Raw genomic sequence first — 27,782 nt, forward strand, 5'->3', positions numbered from 1 at the left:
ACGTGACTTTGCCGAAAGAACCAAGCAGATTTTGAGTCGAGTTTGTTCATTAAAAATAATAAGAAAGTGAACAGGAGCATCGCTGTGTATTTAGTATTGTCTTTATTTGTGAGACCCACTTCTTCACGATCGTTGGACAACGTCACGGGGCCTCAGAGCCGCGTCACAACTCGGCGCTGGTCGAGTGGCAGCGGTGACCCCCGTGTGCCTGTGTAGGGGGCACTGCGTGTTCACGTCCCAACCACGTAGAGACTTCTCCTTGGTTCTTTCGGTAAAGTCACGTAGAAGGGGAGTAATACAATAATAAAAATAAAAGTGAGAATTATTTTATTGTTTTATTTTTATTATTCTTTTATTATACATAAAATAATTATTTGATGTTTTACTTTTATAATTATTTTTTATACATAATAAAATAATTATTTTATGTTTTATTTTTATTATTCTTTTATTATACATAATAAAATAATTATTTTATGTTTTATTTTTATAATTATTTTTTATACATAATAAAATAATTATTTTATTGTTTTATTTTTATTATTCTTTTATTATACATAATAAAATAATTATTTAATGTTTTATTTTTATTATTCTTTTATTATACATAATAAAAATAATTATTTTATTGTTTTATTTTTATTATTCTTTTATTATACATAATAAAATAATTATTTAATGTTTTATTTTTATTATTTTATTATTTCCCTTCTACGTGACTTTACCCAAAGAACCAAGAAGATGAATCCCTGCAGTCACGAAAGCAGCTTTACATCGAGACATAGAGACATTTATAGACGGGCACAAGAAACAATTAGTGTGTTTCTCGCTTGTAATGGGACTGTTCAGGATGGACGTTGAGCTGTCTAAGGTCACGGGGTGACCGGTGAGGTCTCAATTGGCCTGTAATCAGGTAGGGAACTGAGAAGGGGTTGATGGTTAATGGCCCCTGATATGAAGTAGAAGCTTTAGCCAGATTCAGAGGGCCAGTGACCAGTGACGCACACGTCATCACAGTCCCAGGCGCGTCGTGTAGGGAGCAGCCCACATCTAGAATGTCACCAAGCGTCTCAGCTACAATCATCGAATCTGTCAGCGAGCAAACACTAAATCACAACCAAAGAACAGGGCACGCTGAGCACCCACTCGCTCCCAACAAGATGCACTCGTATTGCTGGTTCTCTCGGTAAAGTCACGTAGAAGGGAAATAGTAAAATAAAACGTAATAAAATTATTTTAGAAGGGAAATAAAAAATTAGAAACATAAAATATTTATAAAATATTAATAAATATTTAAACTGCTACATCCTGTTTTAATTATTTTATTGTTTCGATTTTATTATTTCCCTTCTAAAATAAATAATTTATTATGCAATCTTTTTTATTATTTCCCTTCTACGTGACTTTACCGAAAGAACCAAGAATATGAATCCCTGCAGTCACGAAAGCTTTAAATCAAAAGATGCACAGGTTTATTAAGAAGCCAACGGGCATGTAGTAGTCCTCTCGCCTGAGGCAATGGCCAACACGACTCTGAGTGAATGTGTCTGTGCCTCTTCCCCGCACTGGGCACTCATCCCAGCCACAGTCGTGGTGAGCCCACGAGCTCCAGCCCCAGCAGCCAACACGAGTACAGACACACACGTCACTGCAGAGCTTCTCTGAAGAGGTAGAAAGACCCAATGAAGACCCCCCCCCCCCCCCCTGTGTACAAAATTGTCTTCCACGAAGCCGGTGCCGGGTGCCTAGCAGGTTGGGGGCCGCTGGCTGCCTCAGAAAGACGGACCCCGATTTGAAATCGCAAAATCTCTGCAGCCACGAACCCCCCATTAGTGCAACTCTTACCCCTTGAAAGGGCGTAGAGAGGGAGGGGCATAGAGGGGGAGGGGCGTAGAGAGGGAGGGGCATAGAGGGGGAGGGGCGTAGAGGGGGAGGGGCGTAGAGGGGGAGGGGCGTAGAGAGGGAGGGGCATAGAGGGGGAGGGGCGTAGAGGGGGAGGGGCGTAGAGGGGGAGGGGCGCAGAGGGGGAGGGGCGTAGAGGGGGAGGGGCGTAGAGGGGAGGGGCGTAGAGAGGGAGGGGCATAGAGGGGGAGGGGCGTAGAGGGGGAGGGGCGTAGAGGGGGAGGGGCGTAGAGGAGGGAGGGGCGTAGAGGGGGAGGGGCGTAGAGAGGGAGGGGCATAGAGGGGGAGGGGCGTAGAGAGGGAGGGGCATAGAGGGGGAGGGGCGTAGAGGGGGAGGGGCGATAGAGGGGGAGGGGCGTAGAGGGGGAGGGGCGTAGAGGGGGAGGGGCGTAGAGGGGGAGGGGCGTAGAGGGGAGGGGCGTAGAGAGGGAGGGGCATAGAGGGGAGGGGCGTAGAGGCGGAGGGGCGTAGAGGGGGAGGGGCGCAGAGGGGGAGGGGCGTAGAGGGGGAGGGGCTTAGAGGGGAGGGGCGTAGAGAGGGAGGGGCATAGGGGGGAGGGGCCGTAGAGGGGGAGGGGCGTAGAGGGGGAGGGGCGTAGAGGGGGAGGGGTGTAGAGGGGGAGGGGCTTAGAGGGGGAGGGGCTTAGAGGGGGAGGGGCCGTAGAGGGGGAGGGGCGTTAGAGGGGGGGGTGTAGAGGGGGGGGGTGTAGAGGGGGGGGGGTGTAGAGGGGGGGGGTTGTAGAGGGGGGGTGTAGAGGGGGGGGGGTGTAGAGGGGGGGGGTGTAGAGGGGGGGTGTAGGGGGGGGGTGTAGAGGGGGGGGGGTGTAGAGAAGGGGGGGGTTGTTAGAGGGGGGTGTAGAGGGGGGGGGTGTAGAGGGGGGGGGGGGTGTAGAGGGGGGGGTGTAGAGGGGGGGGGGGGTAGAGGGGGGGGTGTAGAGGGGGGGGGTGTAGAGGGGGGTGTAGAGGGGGGGGGGTGTAGAGGGGGGGGGGTGTAGAGGGGGGGGTAGAGGGGGGGGTGTAGAGGGGGGGGTGTAGAGGGGGGGGGGTGTAGAGGGGGGGGGGTGTAGAGGGGGGGGTGTAGAGGGGGGGGGTAGAGGGGGGGTGTAGAGGGGGGGGGTGTAGAGGGGGGGGGGTGTAGAGGGGGGGGGTGTAGAGGGGGGGGGTAGAGGGGGGGGTGTAGAGGGGGGGGTGTAGAGGGGGGGGGGTGTAGAGGGGGGGGGGTGTAGAGGGGGGGGTGTAGAGGTCACAGTGATGACCTCCCAGCGCACAAACAGCCCCGGGGCTCAGTCATTGGCAAGACTGATTTGAAATTGGGTCCATCATTTTGAAACACAATATACACTATACACTACACTATACACTACACTATACACTACACTATAAACTATACACCACACTACATGACACTATACACTATAAACTACACTATACACCACACTACACTACACTATACACCACACTACATGACACTATACACTACACTATAAACTACACTATATACTACACTGCATGACACTATACACTACACTACTATACACCACTATATACTACACTACATGACACTATACACTATAAACTACACTATACACTACACTACATGACACTATACACTACACTACTATATACTACACTACATGACACTATACACTATACTACTACACACTACACTACACTACACACTACACTATGTACTACACTATGTACTACTTTCTTGTTTTGTGTTTTGAAGCAGCCTGTCTCACCAGAGGCAGGGGCTAACAAACATCAACACCACCATCATCATCGTCACCACCATCATCACCACCATCATCACCACCATCATCATCATCATCGTCACCAACACCATCATCATCATCACCATCACCATCATCGTCACCACCATCATCATCATCATCGTCACCACCATCATCATCACCACCATCACCATCATCGTCACCACCATCATCATCACCACCATCATCATCATCGTCACCACCATCATCATCGTCACCAACACCATCATCATCATCATCATCGTCACCACCATCATCATCGTCACCAACACCAACATCATCATCATCGTCACCAACACCATCATCATCATCGTCACCATCATCATCGTCACCATCATCATCATTGTCACCACCATCATCATCACCATCATCACCAACACCATCATCATCGTCACCAACACCATCATCATCACCATCATCATCGCCACCATCATCGTCACCACCATCATCATCACCACCATCATCATCACCATCATCACCAACACCATCATCATCGTCACCAACACCATCATCATCACCATCATCATCGTCACCACCGTCATCGTCACCACCATCATCATCGTCGTCACCATCATCGTCATCATCGTCACCACCACCACCATCATTATTGTTACTAGAATTCTCGTAAACCACCCACCCCCACAGTTCATCTGCTGCTCACACTGAGCCAGCCGTGATGCTGTGGCATTGCCCTTGCGCTGGTCGCCTTTGAGACGGTGGTCTGAGACACTGAGACACTGAGACACTGAGACACTGGGTAGAGAGACACTGGGTAGTGAGACACTGGGTAGTGAGACACTGGGTAGTGAGACACTGAGCACAGAGACACTGGGTAGTGAGACACTGGTGGTCTAACACTGAGACACAGAGACACTGAGACACTGGGTAGTGAGACACTGGGTAGTGAGACACTGGGTAGTGAGACACTGGGTGGTGAGACACTGGGTGGTGAGACACTGGGTAGTGAGACACTGCTAGTGAAACACTGGGTAGTGAGACACTGAGACACTGAGACAATGGATGGTGAGACACTGGGTAGTGAGACACTGAGACACTGAGACACTGGGTAGTGAGACACTGGGTGGTGAGACACTGGGTGGTGAGACACTGCTAGTGAAACACTGGGTAGTGAGACACTGAGACACTGGATGGTGAGACACTGGGTAGTGAGACACTGAGACACTGAGACACTGGGTAGTGAGACACTGGGTAGTGAGACACTGGGTAGTGAGACACTGGGTAGTGAGACACTGGGTAGTGAGACACTGGGTAGGGAGACACTGAGACACTGGGTAGTGAGACACTGGTGGTCTAACACAGACACTGAGACACTGAGCCACTGGGTAGTGAGACACAGAGACACTGGGTGGTGAGACTCTGGGTGGTGAGGGAGACTTGAAGGTTGGAGCTGCAGCTTCCTCCTCAGTGTAAGACGACGAGGGCACGGCACACCGGACACGTGCCGCTCTCCTAAGACACACACACACACAGACACACAGACACACACAGTCACACACAGACACACACACAGACACACACACACACACAGACACAGTCACACACACAGACACACAGACACACACACAGACACACACACAGACACACACACACACACAGACACACACACAGACACACACAGTCACACACACACACAGACACACACAGTCACACACACACACACAGACACACACAGTCACACACACAGACACACACACAGACACACACAGAAACACACACACACAGTCACACACACAGACACACACACAGAGATAGACAGAGAGAGACAGAGAGAGACACACAGAGACACACACACAGACACACAGAGACTGAGAGAGACACACAGAGACAGAGAGAGGCAGACAGAGAGACAGAGACAAACACAGAGACACAGACAGAGAGAGAGAGAGACAGAGAGACAGAGAGAGACAGAGAGACACACACAGACACACACACACAGTCACACACAGACACACACAGAGACAGAGAGACACACAGAGACAGAGAGAGGCAGACAGAGAGACATAGAGACACAGACAGAGAGAGAGAGAGACACAGACAGAGAGAGAGACAGAGAGACACAGAGAGAGACAGAGAGACAGAGAGACACAGAGAGACAGAGAGACACAGACAGAGAGAGACAGAGAGAGACAGAGAGACACACACAGACACACACAGTCACACACAGACAGAGAGACACACATAGACAGAGAGACACAGACAGAGAGAGAGACAGAGAGACACAGACAGAGAGAGAGACACAGACAGAGAGAGAGACAGAGAGACACAGAGAGAGAGAGAGACACAGAGAGAGACAGAGAGAACCACATCATCATCATCATCAGCACGAGCTGGTGGTCATCACCTGTAGCCAGGTGTGGATGCAGGCTGCGTGGAAGTGTGCGTGCGTGCAGGGCAATGTGCACATCTCTGTTCCCTCCACAAGCACCTCCAGGCAGATGATGCAGCTGGGGGCAAGAGAGAGGGGGGGGGGGTGTGAGTAGGTGTTTGTGTGTGTGAGTGTGTGAGTGTGTGAGTGTGTGTAGGTGTTTGTGTGTGTGAGTGAGTGTGTGAGTGTGTGTGAGTATGAGTGTGTGAGTGTGTGAGTGTGTGTAGGTGTTTGTGTGTGAGTGTGTGAGTGTGTGTGAGTATGAGTGTGTGAGTGTGTGAGTGTGTGAGTGTGTGTAGGTGTTTGTGTGTGAGTGAGTGAGTGTGTGTGAGTGTGTGAGTGTGTGTAGGTGTTTGTGTGTGAGTGTGTGAGTGTGTGTGAGTATGAGTGTGTGAGTGTGTGTGAGTGTGTGAGTGTGTGAGTGTGTGAGTGTGTGTAGGTGTTTGTGTGTGAGTGTGTGAGTGTGTGTGAGTATGAGTGTGTGAGTGTGTGAGTGTGTGTAGGTATTTGTGTGTGAGTGAGTGAGTGTGTGTGAGTGTGTGAGTGTGTGTAGGTGTTTGTGTGTGAGTGTGTGAGTGTGTGTGAGTATGAGTGTGTGAGTGTGTGTGAGTGTGTGAGTGTGTGAGTGTGTGAGTGTGTGAGTGTGTGTAGGTGTTTGTGTGTGAGTGTGTGTGAGTATGTGAGTGTGTGAGTGTGTGAATGTGTGAGTATGAGTGTATGAGTGTGTGAGTGTAATTGTGTGTGTGAGTGTGTGAGTGTGTGAGTGTGTGTAGGTGTTTGTGTGTGAGTGTGTGAGTGAGTGTGTGAGTGAGTGTGTGAGTGTGTGTAGGTGTTTGTGTGTGAGTGTCTGAGTGAGTGTGTATGTGAGTGTGTGTAGGTGTTTGTGTGTGAGTGTGTGTGAGTATGAGTGAGTGTGTGTGAGTATGTGAGTGTGTGAGTGTGTGAGTGTGTGTGTGAGTGTGTGAGTGTGTGAGTGTGTGAGTGTGTGAGTGTGTGAGTGTGAGTGTGTGAGTGTGTGAGTGTGTGAGTGTGTGAGTGTGTGAGTGAGTGTGTGAGTGTGTGAGTGTGTGAGTGTGTGAGTGTGTGTGTGAGTGTGTGAGTGTGTGTGTGAGTGTGTGAGTGTGTGAGTGTGTGAGTGTGTGAGTGAGTATGTGAGTGTGTGAGTGTGTGAGTGTGTGAGTGTGTGAGTGAGTGAGTGTGTGAGTGTGTGAGTGTGTGAGTGTGTGAGTGTGTGAGTGTGTGAGTGTGTGAGTGTGAGTGTGTGAGTGTGTGAGTGTGTGAGTGTGTGAGTGAGTGAGTGTGTGAGTGTGTGAGTGTGTGTGTGAGTGTGTGAGTGTGTGAGTGTGTGAGTGAGTGTGTGAGTGTGTGAGTATGTGAGTGTGTGAGTATGTGAGTGTGTGTGAGTGTGTGAGTGTGTGAGACTGTGTGTGAGTGTGTGAGTGTGTGAGTATGTGAGTGTGTGAGTGTGTGAGTGTGTGAGTATGTGAGTATGTGAGTGTGTGAGTGTGTGAGTGTGTGAGTATGTGAGTGTGTGTGACGATGATGATAATGATGGCGATGACGATGACGGTGATGACGACGATGATGGTGGTGAGAATGCGAGTGATGATTACTGTGTTGGCGTCTGGTCCAGGCAGGCCGAGTATCTGTGTGTGAGTGTGTGAGTGTGTGAGTGTGTGTGTGTGTGACGATGATGATAATGATGGCGATGACGGTGACGATGATGGCGATGACAATGCGAGTGATGATTACTGTGTTGGCGTCTGGTCCAGCCAGGCCGAGTATCTGTGTGTGGAGAGTCTCCGTGTCTCCTCGACACTGAGCTGGTACACGGGATCCTCCAGCAGAAAATCCTGAAAAACATCAAAACCACCACCAGCATCACCACCGTTATCATCACCACCACCATCATCACCATCCCCACCATCACCATCCCCACCATCATCGTCATCACCATCATCGTCATCACCATCATCGTCATCATCACCACCATCACCACCATTATCATCGTCATCATCACCATCATCATCACCATCATCACCACCATTATCGTCATCATCACCACCATTAGCATCGTCGTCATCATCACCACCATCATCATCGTCGTCATCACCACCATCATCACCACCACCATCACCACCATTATCGTCATCATCACCACCATCACCACCATTATCGTCATCATCACCACCACCATCATCATCACCACCATTATCGTCATCATTACCACCATCATCACCACCATCATCATCACCATCACCACCATTATCATCATCATCACAACCATCATCACCACCATCACCATCACCACCATCACCATCACCACCATCACCATCATCACCACCACCATCATCACCACCACCATCATCATCACCACCACCATCATCATCACCACCACAATCACCACCATCACCATCATCATCACCACCACCATCATCACCATCACCACCACCATCACCACCGTCATCATCATCGTCGTCGTCACCACCATCTTGACCATCGTCACCAGCGGTACGTATGTGCGTATATATAAAGACACAGGTCCCCCGTGTAGCCTGTAACAGACTGTAGGGGCAAGTGCTGTTCGCGAGTAGCAGTGCCTATGAAGGCCGGAATGGCACACGAGGGGGTGGGTGGCCAGCACCACGCCCGGCCGCCTTTGTCTCCCCAGTGCCAGGGATGTTGACTACACACCGCACCAGGTATATATTTGAGGCTGAGTCGACCTAGGGGACGCCCAGTACCGATTCAGATAATCGCTGTCACTGATGGTGTTGATGGCTGTGAGCGGGAATCGAACTTGGGATTCACACAACAACAACCGCCATTAGCCAGTGGCGGTGACGTCACCACGACGCTTGTGCCAGGCTATGTGCACCTTGAGGCCACGTGAAGTGTCGAACGCCCGCTGGCAGGTCACGGGGCAGACCCAGCAGGTGCCACGGGTCGACTGACCGAGATGACCATGATGACTGGCTGATGCACCACCTGTGCCCCCTACTGTACCAACTTTCTGTGTTTTAGCCACCCGGCGCTCCGCTCGTTGTTGTGAGCGTCGCTCCTCCGCCCTCCGTTGTTGCTGGAGGGCGACTGCCTCCAACTGCCCAGTAGCGTCCTTCACGAGCCTCCTCCACAGAGGCCGATCTTGACACCGCTGGTACCAGTCATCGGCAAGTCCACTCAGCTCCACGTCCTCCTGTACCACATCACTCCATCTCTTCTCTAGCCCGTGCCGCGCCCGTTTAGCCCCCTCGATCCGGCCGAACAAAAGCTGTTTAGGCATGTGGTGGCTGGGCATGCGGGCTACTTGACCCAGTCAACGCAGCCTTGCCTGCCGGAGGAGCTCACTGATAGGACTTTGTCCACATCTTTCAAGGATTTGTGAGCTCCTCACACAATTCAACCTGCTGGTTAAACCCAGGATGGATCGTAGGCAGGCCAGCCTAAATGTTTCTAACCGGCTAAGATGTTCCATTAGGGGGGTCCACGTTTCGCAAGCGTAGAGAAGGGAGGGAATGACCGTGGCCGAGAAGACCTGAAGCTTCGTGCGGAGCGACCGACCATGTAGCTTCCACACAGCGTTACGCAATCGATGAAAAGATAATGCCACTCGACTGATTCGGAGTGAGACCTCTGCTGTTAAACCGGAGCCGGTCATGAGCACACTGCCCAGGTATGGGAAACTCTCCACTCTCTCCACAACTGCCCCATCACCGATTGGGAGTTGTGGGGGTGGACTGTCCGATGGTACAAACTACCCAGGCAGGTGCTTCGTTTTGGTGGGGCTGATAGTAAGGCCCCACCTCTTAGTGGCACGCTCCAGTTTTAGCAGCAGCGCTTCAAACTCCCTCCTCTGAGTGAGATGCAACCACCTGACCATCGGAGTGGCAAAACAACCTCCTACCTCCTCGTGGGGCCGGACGGACAACGCTGTCGTGGACAGTGCCGTGGGGGGAGGGCCAATTCCGATTGGCCTTGCCCCGCAGGGCATTTGTAGCCACCACAGCGGCCAAATGGGGGCTCTGGACGGGTGCGAGGGGCTGGTAACCCCTCCACCTTCAATACATTACCACTAACCACGTCGCAAATATCTCAGTAACATGCTCGTGCCGGAGGCCCCGGGGGGACAGGCTTCTATGACGTCTCCTGGCCAAACCCCATTTGACAGACACGCAAAGACGCACAGACACACACACACACAGACACACACACAGACACACACACACACAGACGCACACACAGACGCACACACAGACACAGATGCATACACACACACAAAGACACACACACAGACACACACACACAGACACACACAGACACACACACAGACACACACACACAGACACACACACACAGACACACACAGACACACACACACAGACACACACACACAGACACACACACACACAGACACACACACACAGACACACACACAGACACACACAGACACACACACACAGACACACACACACACACAGACACACACACACACAGACACACACACAGACACACACACAGACACACACACACACAGACACACACAGACACACACACACACAGACACACACAAAGACACACACACAGACACACACACACAGACACACACACAGACACACACACACACAGACACACACAAAGACACACACACAGACACACACACACAGACACACACAGACACACACACAGACACACACACACACAGACACACACACACAGACACACACACACAGACACACACAGACACACACACACAGACACACACACAGTGACACACACACACACAGACACACACACACACAGACACACACACAGACACACACACACACAGACACACACACAGGGTGAGGCGGTCTGCACCTCGTAGCTGTTGCGCTGACCACCGCTGCTACTTGGATGTGGATGTTGCCGACGTAGCGTCGACTCCAATCGCTCCTCGCGAATCGACAACAACCGTTCGTCTTCATGGGACATGGGGGAGGGCGGGGGCCAGACACAGTGTATAGTGTAGTGTATAGTGTAGTGTATAGTGTAGTGTAGTGTATAGTGTAGTAGTGTATAGTGTAGTGTATAGTGTAGTGTGTAGTGTAGTGTATAGTGTAGTGTATAGTGTAGTGTAGTGTATAGTGTAGTAGTGTATAGTGTAGTGTATAGTGTAGTGTGTAGTGTAGTGTATAGTGTAGTGTATAGTGTAGTGTATAGTGTAGTGTAGTGTATAGTGTAGTAGTGTATAGTGTAGTGTATAGTGTAGTGTGTAGTGTAGTGTATAGTGTAGTGTATAGTGTAGTGTAGTGTATAGTGTAGTGTATAGTGTAGTGTAGTGTATAGTGTAGTGTATAGTGTAGTGTATAGTGTAGTGTGTAGTGTAGTGTGTAGTGTATAGTGTAGTAGTGTATAGTGTAGTGTATAGTGTAGTGTATAGTGTAGTGTATAGTGTAGTGTGTAGTGTAGTGTATAGTGTAGTGTATAGTGTAGTGTAGTGTATAGTGTAGTGTATAGTGTAGTGTAGTGTATAGTGTAGTGTATAGTGTAGTGTATAGTGTAGTGTGTAGTGTAGTGTGTAGTGTATAGTGTAGTAGTGTATAGTGTAGTGTATAGTGTAGTGTGTAGTGTAGTGTGTAGTGTAGTGTAGAGTGTAGTGTAGTAGTGTATAGTGTAGTAGTGTATAGTATAGTGTAGTAGTGTATAGTGTTGTGTAGTAGTGTATAGTGTAGTAGTGTATAGTGTAGTAGTGTATAGTGTAGTAGTGTATAGTGTAGTAGTGTATAGTGTAGTGTATAGTGTAGTGTATAGTGTAGTGTTTAGTGTAGTAGTGTATAGTGTAGTGTATAGTGTAGTGTATAGTGTAGTAGTGTAGTTTATAGTGTAGTGTATAGTGTAGTAGTGTATAGTGTAGTAGTGTATATTGTAGTGTATAGTGTAGTGTATAGTGTAGTAGTGTATAGTGTAGTAGTGTATAGTGTAGTGTATAGTGTAGTGTATAGTGTAGTAGTGTAGTGTATAGTGTAGTGTATAGTGTAGTGTATAGTGTAGTAGTGTATAGTGTAGTAGTTTATAGTGTAGTAGTGTATAGTGTAGTAGTGTATAGTGTAGTGTATAGTGTAGTAGTGTATAGTGTAGTGTATAGTGTAGTGTAGTAGTGTATAGTGTAGTTTATAGTGTAGTGTATAGTGTAGTAGTGTATAGCGTAGTGTGTAGTGTAGTGTATAGTGTAGTGTATATTGTAGTAGTGTATAGTGTAGTTTATAGTGTAGTGTAGTGTATAGTGTAGTGTATAGTGTAGTGTAGTAGTGTATAGTGTAGTGTAGTAGTGTATAGTGTTTGTAGTGTATAGTATAGTGTAGTAGTGTATAGTGTAGTAGTGTATAGTGTAGTGTATAGTGTAGTGTATAGTGTAGTGAATAGTGTAGTGTATAGTAGTGTATAGTGTAGTGTATAGTGTAGTGTATAGTAGTGTATAGTGTAGTGTATAGTGTAGTGAATAGTATAGTGTATAGTGTAGTGTATAGTAGTGTATAGTGTAGTGTATAGTGTAGTGTAATAGTGTAGTGTATAGTGTAGTGTATAGTAGTGTATAGTGTAGTGTATAGTGTAGTGTATAGTGTAGTGTATAGTGTAGTTTATAGTGTAGTGTATAGTGTAGTGTATAGTGTAGTATAGTAGTGTATAGTGTAGTGTAGTAGTGTATAGTGTAGTAGTGTATAGTGTAGTAGTGTATAGTATAGTGTAGTAGTGTATAGTGTAGTAGTGTATAGTGTAGTGTATAGTGTAGTGTATAGTGTAGTAGTGTAGTGTATAGTGTAGTGTATAGTGTAGTGTATAGTGTAGTAGTGTATAGTGTAGTAGTTTATAGTGTAGTAGTGTATAGTGTAGTAGTGTATAGTGTAGTGTATAGTGTAGTAGTGTATAGTGTAGTGTATAGTGTAGTGTAGTAGTGTATAGTGTAGTTTATAGTGTAGTGTATAGTGTAGTAGTGTATAGCGTAGTGTGTAGTGTAGTGTATAGTGTAGTGTATAGTGTAGTAGTGTATAGTGTAGTTTATAGTGTAGTGTAGTGTATAGTGTAGTGTATAGTGTAGTGTAGTAGTGTATAGTGTAGTGTAGTAGTGTATAATGTAGTAGTGTATAGTATAGTGTAGTAGTGTATAGTGTAGTAGTGTATAGTGTAGTGTATAGTGTAGTGTGTAGTGAATAGTGTAGTGTATAGTAGTGTATAGTGTAGTGTATAGTGTAGTGTATAGTAGTGTATAGTGTAGTGTATAGTGTAGTGAATAATATAGTGTATAGTGTAGTGTATAGTAGTGTATAGTGTAGTGTATAGTGTAGTGTAATAGTGTAGTGTATAGTGTAGTGTATAGTAGTGTATAGTGTAGTGTATAGTGTAGTGTATAGTGTAGTGTATAGTGTAGTTTATAGTGTAGTGTAGTGTATAGTGTAGTGTATAGTGTAGTGTAGTAGTGTATAGTGTAGTGTAGTAGTGTATAGTGTAGTAGTGTATAGTGTAGTAGTGTATAGTATAGTGTAGTAGTGTATAGTGTAGTAGTGTATAGTGTAGTAGTGTATAGTGTAGTGTATAGTGTAGTGTATAGTGTAGTGTATAGTGTAGTAGTGTATAGTGTAGTGTATAGTGTAGTAGTGTATAGTGTAGTAGTGTATAGTGTAGTGTATAGTGTAGTGTATAGTGTAGTGTATAGTGTAGTAGTGTATAGTGTAGTGTAGTAGTGTATAGTGTAGTGTATAGTAGTGTATAGTGTAGTGTATAGTGTAGTGTATAGTGTAGTGTATAGTAGTGTATAGTGTAATGTATAGTGTAGTGTATAGTGTAGTGTATAGTGTAGTGTGTAGTGTAGTGTATAGTGTAGTGTGTAGTGTAGTGTATAGTGTAGTGTATAGTGTAGTGTATAGTGTATAGTGTAGTAGTGTATAGTGTAGTGTAGTAGTGTAGTGTAGTAGTGTATAGTGTAGTGTGTATAGTGTAGTAGTGTATAGTGTAGTAGTGTATAGTGTAGTGTATAGTGTAGTAGTGTATAATGTAGTAGTGTATAGTGTAGTGTATAGTGTAGTAGTGTAGTGTATAGTGTAGTGTATAGTGTAGTAGTGTATAGTGTAGTAGTGTATAGTGTAGTAGTGTATAGTGTAGTAGTGTATAGTGTAGTGTAGTAGTGTATAGTGTAGTGTAGTAGTGTATAGTGTAGTAGTGTATAGTGTAGTGTATAGTGTAGTGTATAGTGTAGTGTATAGTGTAGTAGTGTATAGTGTAGTAGTGTATAGTGTAGTAGTGTATAGTGTAGTAGTGTATAGTGTAGTAGTGTATAGTTTAGTGTTTAGTGTAGTAGTGTATAGTGTAGTAGTGTATAGTGTAAGTGTATAGTAGTGTATAGTGTAGTGTATAGTGTAGTGTATAGTGTAGTAGTGTATAGTGTAGTAGTGTATAGTGTAGTGTAGTGTAGTATTGTAGTGTATAGTGTAGTATAGTAGTGTATAGTGTAGTGTATAGTGTAGTGTATAGTAGTGCAGTGTATAGTAGTGTATAGTGTAGTGTATAGTGTAGTGTATAGTGTAATGTATAGTAGTGTATAGTGTAGTGTATAGTGTAGTGTATAGTGTAGTCTATAGTAGTGTATAGTGTAGTGTATAGTAGTGTATAGTGTAGTCTATAGTAGTGTATAGTGTAGTGTATAGTGTAGTGTATAGTGTAGTGTATAGTGTAGTGTATAGTGTAGTAGTGCTACTCACAATGGCTCTGGTTGCCAGGCAGCACCTGGGAAGGGGGCAGAAGAGACGTGGCGATGAGACAAGCAGATACAAGACTCACACAGAGACTCACACACAGACTCACACAGAGACTCACCCAGAGACTCACACAGAGACTCATAGACTCACACAGAGACCCATAGACTCACACAGAGACTCACACAGAGACTCACACAGAGACTCATAGACTCACACAGAGACTCACACACAGACTCACACAGAGACTCACACAGACACCCATGGACTCACACAGAGACTCACACAGACACCCACAGACTCACACAGAGACTCACACAGATACTCCACAGACACCCATAGACTCACACAGAGACTCACACAGAGACTCATAGACTCACAGAGACTCACCCAGAGTCTCACACAGAGACTCACCCATAGACTCACACAGACACCCATAGACTCACACAGAGACTCACACAGAGACCCATAGACTCACACAGAGACCCATAGACTCACACAGACACCCATAGACTCACACAGAGACTCACACAGAGACCCATAGACTCACACAGAGACTCACACAGACACCCATAGACTCACACAGAGACTCACCATAGACACCCATAGACTCACACAGACACCCATAGACTCACACAGAGACTCACACAGAGACTGACACAGATACCCATAAACTCACAGAGACACCCATAGACTCACACAGAGACCCATATACACACACTGAGACCCATAGACTTACACAGACACTCATAGACTCACACAGAGACCCAGAGACTCACACAAAAACTCACACAGAGATCCACACTCACACAGAGACCCAGAGACTCACACAGAGACCCATAGACTCACACAGAGAACCATAGATTCACAAAGAGACCCACAGACTCACACAGACACAGAAACTCATAGACTCACACAGAGACCCAGAGACTCACACAAAAACTCACACAGAGGTCCACACTCACAGAGACGCATAGACTCACACAGAGACCCATATACTCACAGAGACACCCATAGACTCACACAGAGACCCATATACACACACTGAGACCCATAGACTTACACACACACTCATAGACTCACACAGAGACCCAGAGACTCACACAAAAACTCACACAGAGATCCACACTCACACAGAGACCCAGAGACTCACACAGAGACCCATAGACTCACACAGAGAACCATAGATTCACAAAGAGACCCACAGACTCACACAGACACAGAAACTCATAGACTCACACAGAGACCCAGAGACTCACACAAAAACTCACACAGAGGTCCACACTCACAGAGACGCATAGACTCACACAGAGACCCATATACTCACAGAGACACCCATAGACTCACACAGAGACCCATATACACACACTGAGACCCATAGACTTACACAGACACTCATAGACTCACACAGAGACCCAGAGACTTACACAAAAACTCACACAGAGATCCACACTCACACAGAGACCCAGAGACTCACACAGAGACCCATAGACTCACACAGAGAACCATAGATTCACAAAGAGACCCACAGACTCACACAGACACAGAAACTCATAGACTCACACAGAGACCCAGAGACTCACACAAAAACTCACACAGAGATCCACACTCACAGAGACGCATAGACTCACACAGAGACCCATAGACTCACACAGAGACCCATATACACACACTGAGACCCATACACTTACACAGACACTCATAGACTCACACAGAGACCCAGAGACCCATACACACTCACACAAAAACACCTACACGCTCACAACAACAACAACAACCGCCATTCGCCACTAAGTGGCGGTGACGTCACCACGATGCTTGTGCCAGGCCAAGTGCACCTTGAGGCCACGTGAAGTGTCGAAAGCCCGCTGGCAGGAGGTCACGGGGCAGACCCAGGTGCCACTGGTCGACTGACCGAGATGACCGAGATGACTGGCTGATGCACCACCTGTGCCCCCTACTGTGCCAACTTGCTGTGCTTTAGCCACCCGGCGCTCCGCTCGTTGTTGTGAGCGTCGCTCCTCCGCCCTCCGTTGTTGTTGGAGGGCGACTGCCTCCAACTGCCCAGTAGCGTCCTTCACGAGCCTCCTCCACTGAGGCCGATCTTGACACCGCTGGTACCAGTCATCGGCAAGTCCACTCAGCTCCACGTCCTCCTGTACCACATCACTCCATCTCTTCTCCAGCCCGTGCCGCGCCCGTCTAGCCCCCTCGATCCGGCCGAACAAAAGCTGTTTAGGCATGCGGTGGCTGGGCATGCGGGCTACATGACCCAGCCAACGCAGCCTTGCCTGCCGGAGGAGCTCACTGATGGGACTTTGCCCAGATCTTTCAAGGATTTGTGAGCTCCTCACACAATCCAGCCTGGTTAAACCCAGGATGGATCGTAGGCAGGCCAGCCTAAATGTTTCCAACCGGCGAAGATGCTCCACCAGGGGGGTCCACGTCTCGCAAGCGTAGAGAAGGGAGGGAATGACCGTGGCCGAGAAGACCTGAAGCTTCGTGCGGAGCGACAGACCAGGTAGCTTCCACACAGCGTTACGCAACCGATGAAAAGATATTGCCGCTCGACTGATTCGGAGTGAGACCTCTGCTGATAGACTGGAGCCGGTCATAAGCACACTGCCCAGGTATGGGAAACTCTCCACGCTCACACACACATAGACACAAACATCTACACACCTACAACTCACACACCTACACACTCACACACACATTGACACAAACAGCTACACACCTACAACTCACACACCTCCACACACACCGACCCACGCGTGTGTGCGCGTACACACACACACAAAGACAAAGAACCCCCGTGTAGCCTTAACAGACTGTAGGGGCAAGTGCTGTTAGCGAGCACCTATGAAGGCCGGAACGGTACACGAGGGGGTGGGTGGCCAGCACCACGCCCGACCGCCTTTGTCTCCCCAGTGGCGATATTTACACACCGCACCAGGTACTCATTTGAGGCTGAGTCGACCTAGGGGAGGCCCAGGACCGGTTCAGATAATTGTCACTGGTGTTGGCCGTGAGCGAGAATCGAACTCAGGTCGCCAGGTTCATAGCGCAGCGTGCTAACCGCTACACTACCGCTCCCCATACACACACACACATAGACACTCACACACAGACACTCACACATACAATCACACAAACACACCTACACACTCACACACCTACACACACACACGCGTGTGTGAGTGCGTGCGTCCTGACCCTCACCTCTTCCTCCTCACCCTCCTCTTCCTCCTCCTCCTCCTCCTCCATTTTCCCACCAGCACCACCACCACCACTACCACCACCACTACCACCAGCAGCACCACCACCACTACCACCAGCAGCACCACCACTACCACCACCACTACCACCACCACTACCACCAGCAGCACCACCACCACTACCACCAGCAGCACCACCACTACCACCACCACTACCACCACCACTACCACCAGCAGGACCACCACTACCACCACCACTACCACCATCACCACTACCACCATCATTACCACTACCACCATCATCACCACCAACACCACCACTACCACCATCATCACCACTACCACCATCATCACTACCATCATCATCACCATTATCACCATCATCACCACCACCATCATCACCACTACCACCATCATCACCACCATCATCACCACTACCACCATCATCACCACCACCATCACCACCATCACCACCATCACCAGCGCCAGCTCCTCTTCCACGTACAAACGTCTCGGCCTCCCCCCCCGCCCAGCGGCGACACTCGCTCTGGATCTGTGGGAGGCAGAGAGACAAGGTGCCCAGGGCTCCTCCGTGTCACCACCACCACCATCGCCACCACCACCATCATCACCACCATCGCCACCATTATCATCATCATCACCACCATCGCCACTACCACCATCATCACCACCATCGCCACCACCAACATCATCACTACCATCGCCACCATCATCATCATCACCACCACCATCGCCACCATCGCCACCACCATCTTCATCACCACCATCGCCACCATCATCATCATCACCACCATCGCCACCACCACCATCGCCACCACCAACATCATCACCACCATCTTCATCACTACCATCGCCACCACCAACACCATCACCACCATCGCCACCGTCGTCACCATCGCCACTACCCCGACCACCACCACGGTGGTGGTGGGTCACACACACCCCCACACAGACACCTCCACACACATCAGGGTCACACAGACACCCACCCACACAGACACCCACACCCACACAGTCACACACACACACAGACACCCACACAGTCACACACACACAGGGTCACACTCACAGGGTCATACACAACCGCAGTCACACACACACACACCCACACAGTCACACAACAACAACCGCCATTCGCCACTAAGTGGCGGTGACGTCACCACGACGCTTGTGCCAGGCTATGTGCACCTTGAGGCTGCCACGTGAAGTGTCGAACGCCCGCTGGCAGGAGGTCACGGGGCAGACCCAGCAGGTGCCACGGGTCGACTGACCGAGATGACCGAGATGACTGGCTGATGCACCATCTGTGCCCCCTACTGTACCAACTTGCTGTGCTTTAGCCACCCGGCGCTCCGCTCGTTGTTGTGAGCGTCGCTCCTCCGCCCTCCGTTGTTGTTGGAGGGCGACTGCCTCCAACTGCCCAGTAGCGTCCTTCACGAGCCTCCTCCACTGAGGCCGATCTTGACACCGCTGGTACCAGTCATCGGCAAGTCCACTCAGCTCCACGTCCTCCTGTACCACATCACTCCATCTCTTCTCTAGCCCGTGCCGCGCCCCTTTAGCCCCCTCGATCCGGCCGAACAAAAGCTGTTTAGGCATGCGGTGGCTGGGCATGCGGGCTACATGACCCAGCCAACGCAGCCTTGCCTGCCGGAGGAGCTCACCGATGGGACTTTGCCCAGATCTTTCAAGGACTTGTGAGCTCCTCACACAATCCAGCCTGGTTAAACCCAGGATGGATCGTAGGCAGGCCAGCCTAAATGTTTCCAACACCCGCACAGTCACACACACACACCCACACAGACACTCACACAGTCACACGCACACAGGCTCACACACGCAGGGTCACACCCACACAGACACCAACACCCACAGTCACCCACACACACCCACACAGTCACACACACAGGCTCACACACGCAGGGTCACACACACCCGCACACACACACCCACACAGTCACACACACACAGACACCCACCCACACAGACACCCAAACCCACAGTCACACACACACAGTCACACACACACAGGCTCACACACGCAGGGTCACACACACAACAACAACCGCCATTCGCCACTAGGTGGCGGTGACGTCACCACGATGCTTGTGCCAGGCCACACACACAGTCACACCCACACAGACACCCACACACACACAGTCACACACACACAGGCTCACACACGCAGGGTCACACACACACCCGCACAGTCACACCCACACAGACACCCACACACCCACAGTCACACACACACAGGCTCACACACACAGGGTCACACACACCCGCACAGTCACACACACACACCCACACCCACACAGTCACACACACACAGGGTCACACACACACAGACACCCACCCACACAGACACCCACACACACACAGTCACACACACACAGGCTCACACACGCAGGGTCACACACACACAGACACCCACCCACACAGACACACACACAGTCACACACACACAGGCTCACACACACAGGGTCACACACACACACACACACCCACACACACACACCCACCCACACACACCCACACACACCCACACAGTCACACACAGACACCCACACACACCCACACAGTCACACACACACAGACACCCACCCACACACACCCACACAGTCACACACACACAGTCACACACACACACAGGCTCACACACGCAGGGTCATACACACCCGCACAGTCACACACAGACACCAACCCACACACACCCACACAGTCCCACACACACAGTCACACACACACAGGCTCACACACACAGACACCCACCCACACAGACACCCACACCCACAGTCACACACACGCAGGGTCACACACGCAGGGTCACACACACACAGACACCCACACACCCACAGTCACACACACACAGTCACACACACACAGGCTCACACACACACAGACACCCACACCCACAGTCACACACACGCAGGGTCACACACGCAGGGTCACACACACACAGACACCCACACACCCACAGTCACACACACACAGTCACACACACACAGGCTCACACACACACAGTCACACACACACACAGTCACACACACACAGGCTCACACACACACACACAGGGTGACACCTGTGTGCACGCTGCAGGCTCACACACACACACAGGCTCACACACACACACAGGGTCACACACGCAGGCTCACACACACACACACCTGTGTGCACGCTGCAGGCTCACACACACACAGTCACACACACACAGGGTCACACACACACAGACAGACACAGACACACACAGTCACACACACACAGGGTGGCACCTGTGTGCACGCTGCAGGGTGACACACACACACACAGGGTCACACACACACAGTCACACACACACACAGTCACACACACACACAGCTGTGTGCACGCTGCAGGCTCACACACACACAGTCACACACACACACAGTCACACACACACACAGTCACACACACACACACAGACAGACACAGACACACACAGTCACACACACACAGTCACACACACACACAGACAGACACAGACACACACAGTCACACACACACACAGGGTGACACACTCACACACACACACAGGGTGACACACACAGGGTGACACACACAGCTGTGTGCACGCTGCAGACTCACCGTGTTCTGTGTCTTCATCCTCTTACTGCTGCCAGAGACGGAGCTGTGGGCAACCACGTGACACAGTGACACCCACCCACAGTGACACAGTGACACCCACCCACAGTGACACAGTGACACCCACCCACAGTGACACAGTGACACCCACCCACAGTGACACAGTGACACCCACCCACAGTGACACAGTGACACCCACCCACAGTGACACAGTGACACCCACCCACAGTGACACAGTGACACTCACCCAGTGACACAGTGACACTCACCCACAGTGACAGTGACACTCACCCACAGTGACACAGTGACACCCACCCACAGTGACACAGTGACACTCACCCACAGTGACACAGTGACACTCACCCACAGTGACACAGTGACACCCACCCACAGTGACACAGTGACACCCACCCACAGTGACACAGTGACACCCACCCACAGTGACACAGTGACACTCACCCACAGTGACACAGTGACACTCACCCACAGTGACACAGTGACACCCACCCACAGTGACACAGTGACACCCACCCACAGTGACACAGTGACATTCACCCACAGTGACACAGTGACACTCACCCACAGTGACACAGTGACACCCACCCACAGTGACACAGTGACACTCACCCACAGTGACACAGTGACACTCACCCACAGTGACACAGTGACACTCACCCACAGTGACACAGTGACACCCACCCACAGTGACACAGTGACACCCACCCACAGTGACACAGTGACACTCACCCACAGTGACACAGTGACACTCACCCACAGTGACAGAGTGACACCCACCCACAGTGACACAGTGACACCCACCCACAGTGACACAGTGACACTCACCCACAGTGACACAGTGACACTCACCCACAGTGACAGTGACACTCACCCACAGTGACACAGTGACACCCACCCACAGTGACACAGTGACACCCACCCACAGTGACACAGTGACACTCACCCACAGTGACACAGTGACACTCACCCACAGTGACACAGTGACACCCACCCACAGTGACACAGTGACACCCACCCACAGTGACACAGTGACACTCACCCACAGTGACACAGTGACACTCACCCACAGTGACACAGTGACACCCACCCACAGTGACACAGTGACACCCACCCACAGTGACACAGTGACACTCACCCACAGTGACACAGTGACACTCACCCACAGTGACACAGTGACACCCACCCACAGTGACACAGTGACACCCACCCACAGTGACACAGTGACACTCACCCACAGTGACACAGTGACACTCACCCACAGTGACACAGTGACACTCACCCACAGTGACACAGTGACACCCACCCACAGTGACACAGTGACACCCACCCACAGTGACACAGTGACACTCACCCACAGTGACACAGTGACACTCACCCACAGTGACACAGTGACACCCACCCACAGTGACACAGTGACACCCACCCACAGTGACACAGTGACACTCACCCACAGTGACACAGTGACACTCACCCACAGTGACACAGTGACACTCACCCACAGTGACACAGTGACACCCACCCACAGTGACACAGTGACACTCACCCACAGTGACACAGTGACACCCACCCACAGTGACACAGTGACACCCACCCACAGTGACACAGTGACACTCACCCACAGTGACACAGTGACACTCACCCACAGTGACACAGTGACACTCACCCACAGTGACACAGTGACACTCACCCACAGTGACACAGTGACACTCACCCACAGTGACACAGTGACACCACCCACAGTGACACAGTGACACCCACCCACAGTGACACAGTGACACTCACCCACAGTGACACAGTGACACTCACCCACAGTGACACAGTGACACTCACCCACAGTGACACAGTGACACCCACCCACAGTGACACAGTGACACCCACCCACAGTGACACAGTGACACTCACCCACAGTGACACAGTGACACTCACCCACAGTGACACAGTGACACTCACCCACAGTGACACAGTGACACCCACCCACAGTGACACAGTGACACTCACCCACAGTGACACAGTGACACCCACCCACAGTGACACAGTGACACCACCCACAGTGACACAGTGACACTCACCCACAGTGACACCAGTGACACTCACCCACAGTGACACAGTGACACTCACCCACAGTGACACAGTGACACCACCCACAGTGACACAGTGACACCCACCCACAGTGACACAGTGACACTCACCCACAGTGACACAGTGACACTCACCCACAGTGACACAGTGACACTCACCCACAGTGACACAGTGACACCCACCCACAGTGACACAGTGACACTCACCCACAGTGACACAGTGACACCCACCCACAGTGACACAGTGACACTCACCCACAGTGACACTCACAGTGACACCCACCCACAGTGACACTCACTCCCCTAGGTCGACTCAGCCTCAAATGAGTACCTGGTGCGGTGTGTAAACATCGCCACTGGGGAGACAAAGGCGGTCGGGCGTGGTGCTGGCCACCCACCCCGTTCCGTCCTTCATAGGTGCTACTCGCTAACAGCACCTGCCCCTACAGTCTGTTAAGGCTATACGGGGGATCTTTGTCTTTTTTTCGTGTAAATTTTTACATAAAACTTTGGTGACTGCAGAAATTCATAAACTTTTTATAGCTATGTGACTTTACCGAAAGAACCAAAGAATGTGTAAGTGTGTAAGAATGTAAGTGTGTGTAAGTGTGTGTAAGTGTGCAAGTGTGTGTAAGTGTGTGTGTGTGTTTAAGTGTGTGTAAGTGTGTGTAAGTGTGTGTAAGTGTGTGTAAGTGTGTAAGTGTGTGTGTGTAAGTGTGTGTAAGTGTGTGTAAGTGTGTGTAAGTGTGTGTAAGTGTGTATAAGAGTGTGTGTGTAAGTGTGTGTAAGTGTGTGTAAGTGTGTAAGTGTGTGTGTGTAAGTGTGTGTAAGTGTGTGTGTGTAAGTGTGTCTAAGTGTGTGTAAGTGTGTGTAAGTGTGTGTGTGTAAGTGTGTAGGTGTGTGTAAGTGTGTGTGAGTGTGTGTAAGTAAGTGTGTGTGTGTAAGTGTGTGTAAGTGTGTGTGTGTAAGTGTGTGTGTGTAAGTGTGTAAGTGTGTGTGTGTAAGTGTGTGTGTGTAAGTGTGTGTGTAAGTGTGTGTAAGTGTGTGTGTGTAAGTGTGTGTGTAAGTGTGTGTAAGTGTGTGTAAGTGTGTGTGTGTAAGTGTGTAGGTGTGTGTAAGTGTGTGTAAGTGTGTAAGTAAGTGTGTGTAAGTGTGTGTGTGTAAGTGTGTGTGTGTAAGTGTGTGTAAGTGTGTGTGTGTAAGTGTGTGTAAGTGTGTGTAAGTGTGTGTGTGTAAGTGTGTAGGTGTGTGTAAGTGTGTGTAAGTGTGTAAGTAAGTGTGTGTAAGTGTGTGTGTGTAAGTGTGTGTAAGTGTGTGTAAGTGTGTGTAAGTGTGTGTGTGTAAGTGTGTAGGTGTGTGTGTGTAAGTGTGTGTAAGTGTGTGTGTGTAAGTGTGTGTGTGTGTAAGTGTGTGTGTGTAAGTGTGTGTGTAAGTGTGTGTAAGTGTGTGTAAGTGTGTGTGTGTAAGTGTGTGTAAGTGTGTAGGTGTGTGTAAGTGTGTGTGAGTGTGTGTAAGTAAGTGTGTGTGTAAGTGTGTGTGTGTAAGTGTGTGTGTGTAAGTGTGTGTGTGTAAGTGTGTGTGTGTAAGTGTGTGTACAGGGGCATCTCACTCCTCAGTGTGCCGGGTAAGGTCCTGGCAAGGATTATTCAACATCGCCTTGCTAGGCACGCTGAGGAGGGGCTTGCGGAGCCCCAATGCGGTTTCAGGAAAGGGCGGTCCTGCACAGATGCCATATTTTCTGTCCGTCTGCTACAGCAGAGGTGTAGGGAATTCCAAAAAGACCTACATCTCTGCTTTATTGACCTGGTCAAGGCCTATGATACCATCAGTAGGACTGGGCTCTGGGTTGTTCTTCGTGCTTTCGGAGTCCCTGACCCTCTGCTCACGATCATTAAGGACCTTCATGATGGTGAGCGGGCCCGGGTAAAACTACGTGGCCGGGAGTCGGAGCCTTTCCCTGTACACCTTGGGGTGCGACAGGGATGTCCTCTGGCTCCCACATTATTTAACATCTATTTTGACCGCGTAGTTCGTGAAGCCTTCAATAGCTGTACCGGGGGAATTTCCATTTGGTACAGATATAATGGGAGGCTGATCGACGCCCGGGTGCGATCAAGGGATGGCTCCCTATTGGTCAACCACGTTATGTATGCCGATGATTTGGTAATAGCTGCTCATTCAGAAGAGGAGTTGGAGGCGCTGCTGCTGAGACTGGAGCGTGCCACTAAGAGGTGGGGCCTTACCATCAGCCCCACCAAAACCAAGCACCTGCCTGGGTATTTTGTACCATCGGACACTCCACCCCCACAACTCCCAATTGGTGATGGGGCAGTTGTGGAGAGAGTGGAGAGTTTCCCATACCTGGGCAGTGTGCTTATGACCGGCTCCAGTCTATCAGCAGAGGTCTCACTCCGAATCAGTCGAGCGGCAATATCTTTTCATCGGTTGCGTAACGCTGTGTGGAAGCTACCTGGTCTGTCGCTCCGCACGAAGCTTCAGGTCTTCTCGGCCACGGTCATTCCCTCCCTTCTCTACGCTTGCGAGACGTGGACCCCCCTGGTGGAGCATCTTCGCCGGTTGGAAACATTTAGGCTGGCCTGCCTACGATCCATCCTGGGTTTAACCAGGCTGGATTGTGTGAGGAGCTCACAAATCCTTGAAAGATCTGGGCAAAGTCCCATCAGTGAGCTCCTCCGGCAGGCAAGGCTGCGTTGGCTGGGTCATGTAGCCCGCATGCCCAGCCACCGCATGCCTAAACAGCTTTTGTTCGGCCGGATCGAGGGGGCTAGACGGGCGCGGCACGGGCTGGAGAAGAGATGGAGTGATGTGGTACAGGAGGACGTGGAGCTGAGTGGACTTGCCGATGACTGGTACCAGCGGTGTCAAGATCGGCCTCAGTGGAGGAGGCTCGTGAAGGACGCTACTGGGCAGTTGGAGGCAGTCGCCCTCCAACAACAACGGAGGGCGGAGGAGCGACGCTCACAACAACGAGCGGAGCGCCGGGTGGCTAAAGCACAGCAAGTTGGTACAGTAGGGGGCACAGGTGGTGCATCAGCCAGTCATCTCGGTCATCTCGGTCAGTCGACCAGTGGCACCTGGGTCTGCCCCGTGACCTCCTGCCAGCGGGCTTTCGACACTTCACGTGGCCTCAAGGTGCACTTGGCCTGGCACAAGCATCGTGGTGACGTCACCGCCACTTAGTGGCGAATGGCGGTTGTTGTTGTTGTTGTAAGTGTGTGTAAGTAAGTGTGTGTAAGTGTGTGTGTGTAAGTGTGTGTAAGTGTGTGTGTGTAAGTGTGTCTAAGTGTGTGTAAGTGTGTGTAGGTGTGTGTAAGTGTGTAAGTGTGTGTAAGTGTGTGTAAGTGTGTGTAAGTGTGTGTGTGTAAGTGTGTGTAAGTGTGTGTAAGTGTGTGTGTGTGTAAGTGTGTGTAAGTGTGTGTAAGTGTGTGTGTGTAAGTGTGTGTAAGTGTGTGTAAGTGTGTGTGTGTAAGTGTGTGTAAGTGTGTGTAAGTGTGTGTGTGTAAGTGTGTGTAAGTGTGTCCGGCAAAACAACCTCCTACCTCCTCGCGGTGCCGGACGGGCAACACTGTCGTGGGCAGTGCTGTGGGGGGAGGGCCAATGCCCATTGGCCTCTCCCCTCATGGCGTCTGTGACCACCACAGTGGCTAAACGGGGGCTCTGGACGGGTGTGAGGGGCTGGTAACCCCTCCACCTTCAATTCATTACCACTAAACCACGAATTAAACATAAACCTGTAACAAATAAGCTTGTGCCGGAGGCCCCGGGGGGTCAGGCTTTTATGACGTCTCCTGGCCAAACCCCATTTGGCGGAGCCAGGAGATTGAATTTTCACCCTCGGGGCTCCTCCAGAAACAACAAAAAACCATTGCGGATGGCCACGTGGAATGTTCGAACGCTCACTGCGGAGGAGAGGCTGCCACTCCTCTGTCGGGAGCTGGACCGGTACCGCCTGGATCTCTGTGGCATTCAGGAGGTCCGGTGGACCGGTTCTGGCTCCTGCCACCATGAGGGGTGGACAGTCCTCTACTCGGGGCAGGAGAC

At 50.2% G+C, this 27,782-nt stretch overlaps 1 protein-coding gene across 3 annotated transcripts in view; it reads right to left on the reverse strand.

Moving 5' to 3' along the window:
* Window positions 1–3,671: 3,671 nt before the first annotated feature.
* The window catches only part of LOC133362484 (uncharacterized), a 46,823-nt gene continuing 22,712 nt past the window's right edge, over window positions 3,672–27,782 (reverse strand). The window contains exons 3-10 of one of the 3 annotated variants that reach the window (XM_061581433.1): window positions 21,628–21,670; window positions 19,213–19,536; window positions 18,008–18,556; window positions 14,792–14,816; window positions 10,917–11,017; window positions 7,812–7,912; window positions 6,036–6,138; window positions 3,672–5,143 (exon numbers count right to left, since the gene is read on the reverse strand). In XM_061581433.1, the coding sequence (XP_061437417.1) occupies window positions 5,096–5,143; window positions 6,036–6,138; window positions 7,812–7,912; window positions 10,917–11,017; window positions 14,792–14,816; window positions 18,008–18,556; window positions 19,213–19,536; window positions 21,628–21,670 (1,294 nt within the window). In that variant the 3' untranslated portion in view covers window positions 3,672–5,095. Of the gene's footprint in view, window positions 5,144–6,035; window positions 6,139–7,811; window positions 7,913–10,916; window positions 11,018–14,791; window positions 14,817–18,007; window positions 18,597–19,212; window positions 19,537–21,627; window positions 21,671–27,782 lie in introns of those variants that run through there. The other 2 variants (XM_061581435.1, XM_061581436.1) reach the window with 2 other exon arrangements.

This window comes from Lethenteron reissneri, unplaced genomic scaffold, assembly GCF_015708825.2.
Source record: "Lethenteron reissneri isolate LAM-NWPU_2019-01 unplaced genomic scaffold, ASM1570882v1 scaffold_1497, whole genome shotgun sequence".
In the NCBI taxonomy this organism is placed as follows: Eukaryota; Metazoa; Chordata; class Hyperoartia; order Petromyzontiformes; family Petromyzontidae; genus Lethenteron; species Lethenteron reissneri.